This window comes from Mus pahari, chromosome 22 (genome assembly GCF_900095145.1).
Source record: "Mus pahari chromosome 22, PAHARI_EIJ_v1.1, whole genome shotgun sequence".
In the NCBI taxonomy this organism is placed as follows: Eukaryota; Metazoa; Chordata; class Mammalia; order Rodentia; family Muridae; genus Mus; species Mus pahari.
In genome coordinates, this window is record NC_034611.1 from 48,181,558 (window position 1) to 48,185,330 (window position 3,773).

A 3,773-nucleotide genomic window follows, 5' to 3' on the forward strand; every position below is an offset into this window, starting at 1 on the left:
TGTCCTCTGACCCCCACACGTGTGCATGGCACACACTGTCCTCTGACCCCCACACGTGTGCGTGACACACACTGTCCTCTGACCTCCACACGTGTACATGGCACACACTGTCCTCTGACCTCCACACGTGTGCATGGCACACACTGTCCTCTGACCTCCACACGTGTGCATGGCACACACTGTCTTGTCCTCTGACCTCCACACGTGTGCATGGCGCACACTGTCCTCTGACCTCCACAAGTGTGTGTGTCACACGCATACACACTAACAAAAAGGCTTTTTAGGGACGACTAAGCCTGAGCAACCCCTCTGCTCTTCATAAATAACTCCTAAGGCAAAGCCAAGTAGACGCTCACCTGTTAATGTTTGACTACAGTTTACCCTGGTTCATGAAAAAATCCCTGCATTTTAACTGTATCCAAGGACAAGTGGCTCTGAGCCTGCTCTTCCTGCCCAAGGAACTTGCACGGTAAGTGCCAGTCAAAATGAGACCCATATTCCCTTTTCCATAGAGACTGCTGTGAACATCGCCTACTCCTGTAGGATATTCAAGGATGGAATGGATGGGGTGTTCACGGTGGAAGGCACAGATAGGGAAACTGTTCTGGAAGAACTCAGGTACACATGGGAAAGCAGCTGCAGTCCGGACCCAAGCCTTCCATTCACCTTTCCCCAGATGTGGTCCCCTCCACAGAAGGTGCAGAGAAGAGATGGCAAAGGGGAACAAACAAAATACCCAGAATAGTCGAGATAATTTTATAAAGAAGCATTTGGCCTGAAGGACTCAGAGTGTGGGTGGAGAAATGTGGGCATGGCCGGCTACTATAACCCCTGGCAGCCAAGGCCTTGGGGGTCGGGGAGCACAGCCTGCCATTCTGTAGGAGCCTAGGACCCGCCCTGTCCACTTTCCCCTTGGGTGTGTTTTCTCTCCCTAAGCTGTAGAGCTTCAGGTGAGACTCTGACCGTGCTGTTTTGGCTTCCAGGACAGCTAGGAAGAAGATGAAACCTGAGTCTCTGCTGGAATCGGATCCCATAAACACTTACCTCGCCAGGAAGCCCAAAATGCCTTTCAAATCACTTGATGAGGTGGCCAATGGCAACTATGGCTTGGTCATCAGTGGCTACAGTCTGGTGGGCAACACAGAGCCACAACTCTTTCCTTACTCCAAATCACACTATTCCTAGATCCAACCTAATTCAGGGAAATTTTATCCCTTCCCTATTTTCTGGGTGACCCTACTCCCCTTCCCTGGGGTCCCTTACCTGAAAGTAGTCTCTCCCCAGGCTAATCCAGGCAGGAGTATAAGAAAGAGAAGCCAAGAAAATTCCTTCTTTATTCTTTATTCGATTTTTTTTCTCTACTAACATGGCTTGCTACTCAGAGGAAAGGAACAAATAAGGAGAGCAAGGCCCTTCAAAAGTCACCCGGCCTAATGGCCCACTGACCAGCGAGAAGTTCCCACTGGGGGCTGAGCCAGATGCGAGGGTGCCTAGAGCTAACTCAAGAGGTCAGCCTCTTGGGGGTAGAGCCCCTTGTGAGGAACAGGCTTGCCCTAGAAAGGACAGGAGAGGGCAAAGGGAAGGTCTGACCCAGAGAGACTCTGGGGAACGCATTAAGTAAGTGGTTTGACCCAGAGAGATTCGGGGTAACACATTAAGTAAGTGGTCTGACCCAGAGAGACCCTGGGGAACGCATTAAGTAAGTGTGTCCTGGTGCTGCAGGCCTATGCTCTAGAAGGGAGCCTGGAGTTCGAGCTGCTGCGGACAGCATGCATGTGCAAGGGTGTGGTCTGCTGCCGGATGACACCCCTCCAGAAGGCCCAAGTGGTAGACCTGGTGAAGAGGTACAAGAAGGTGGTGACACTGGCCATCGGGGATGGGGCCAATGACATCGGCATGATCAAAGGCATGTGAGGGGACGTGGGTAGTCGTCCCCCTCCATGACTTACCCCCTTCCCTCCTCATGGGCAAACTGACCCGAATAGTTCTGTGGTGTTGACTCACACTACCTGTCCTAGGAAGTGTGTGTGTATTGTATGCCACTCCTTCACACCAGACTCACTTACATCTACATCCACAGGCATGCACACAGTGAGATTCACCCACCTATACAATGAAGGTAAGTGCAGACGCAGATGTGCATGGCCCACGTGAGCCCAGGCTCACCCTGGCTTCACAGCCGGCTGTGCAGCTGCCATGCCACTGTCTGAAATGGCATCAAAGAGTTCCTAGTTCAGTCGTTAAGGCTTTAGAAATTTCAGTTGTCCTAGCCAGGCGTGGTGGGACATGCCTTTAATCCCAGCACTCACTCAGGAGGCAGAGGCAGGCGACTCTCTTAAGTTCAGGGCCAGCCTGGTCTACCAAGTGAGTTTCAGAACAGCCAGACTACCCAGAAAAACCCTGTCTCAAACAAAGAAAAAAAGGAAAACTCAGTTAATCCTGTTAAGCAATAATGTAGGTGTACTAGAGAAAAATCAGTGACTGTGAGCACAGGAGTGAGTTGCCATGAAGTAACTGAAGCCTTTGGGAAATTCAGTCTTAGATTCTGTCAAATGCAATCTTGCTTTATCCAGCAAGTTTCTTTCTCACTAGCCAAGTGTGTACACTGCTGCCTTTGAACAGCTGGCTTTTAGCCCCCGAGATAAAGCTGGGTAATTAAATACTGTGTTAGATCAGCATTCATCCTGGATTTTTAATTTATTTAAGTAGCTTCTGTGGATGACAAGGAATTCAAATCACAATTGTTTAAACAGTAAGAAAAAGTCCGGGTGGCTAGCATCAGAGCAGAGGGAAGCCTTCAGGTGCTGGCCATATAGCACCAAGCAGTCTACATGACAGGATCCAGAACAAAGGGGCTGGTTCCCATGATGTGGGGAAAGAGCAGTCAGTCACAAGGAGAAGAGTCCACTAGGAAGGTATAGCTCTAACTCAAATAGCAGTATTTGCCGAATGTAAAGCAAAAGGTTTGTACAACCTCATCTCTATATTCCCTTCACACTTGCCAGTATAAGGCCCCAGCAAACCCTCCATGCCTTAGAACTGTCTGGGCTTTCATTTCAGCTGCCCATATCGGGGTTGGCATCAGCAGCCAGGAAGGGATGCAGGCCACACTCAGCAGTGACTTCTCCTTCTGCCAGTTCCACTATCTTCAGCGCCTGCTCTTGGTGCACGGCCGCTTGTCTTACAATCGCATGTGCAAGTTTCTCAGCTACTTCTTTTACAAAAACTTTGCCTTTACCCTGGTGCACTTCTGGTATGCCTTCTTCAATGGCTTCTCGGCGCAGGTAAGAGACGAGGTGTGGGTGGGGGATTTCCATTCTAGCTAGCCAGGCATCCATAGTTCTTGTCGAGAGGCCAGAGTATAAAGTGTTGCCATCATCTCTTCACCCTGCATGGATCCCAAACCTACATTAACCTTACATTCCAGATCATAAGGGTTCTTTTAGTGACTGTTACCTTAAGAGCGCTCCCATGAGCTGACGCTGTTTTCAACATACATAATTAGGAAAAGTCGGAGGAACTAGAGGTTCTCTTAGCATCCAGAGTTACCCTGTTATTGTTGTTATTGTTGTCCACAATATCTTAGTAATTCTCCACTTCCATTTCTTTTAGACTTATTTATTTTATTATATATGTATATGTACCTGCATGCATGTATATATACCGTGTGCATGCCTGGTATCCTTAGGAACTGGACTTCATCACTTTTTTTTTTTTTTTTTTTTTTTTTTGGTTTTTCGAGACAGGGTAGTGCTCCAAGCAGAGCAGCTATC

The 3,773-nt window shown here is 48.7% G+C and overlaps 1 protein-coding gene across 1 annotated transcript in view; it reads left to right on the plus strand.

Annotated features, from left to right (window-relative positions):
- Positions 1–3,773, plus strand: part of LOC110338882 (phospholipid-transporting ATPase FetA) — a 112,502-nt gene that overhangs the window by 103,364 nt on the left and 5,365 nt on the right. Inside the window, exons 21-24 of the mRNA XM_021222348.1 lie at positions 513–618; positions 984–1,131; positions 1,723–1,906; positions 3,061–3,284. Of these exons, the coding sequence (XP_021078007.1) occupies positions 513–618; positions 984–1,131; positions 1,723–1,906; positions 3,061–3,284 (662 nt within the window). The remainder of the gene's footprint in view (positions 1–512; positions 619–983; positions 1,132–1,722; positions 1,907–3,060; positions 3,285–3,773) is intronic.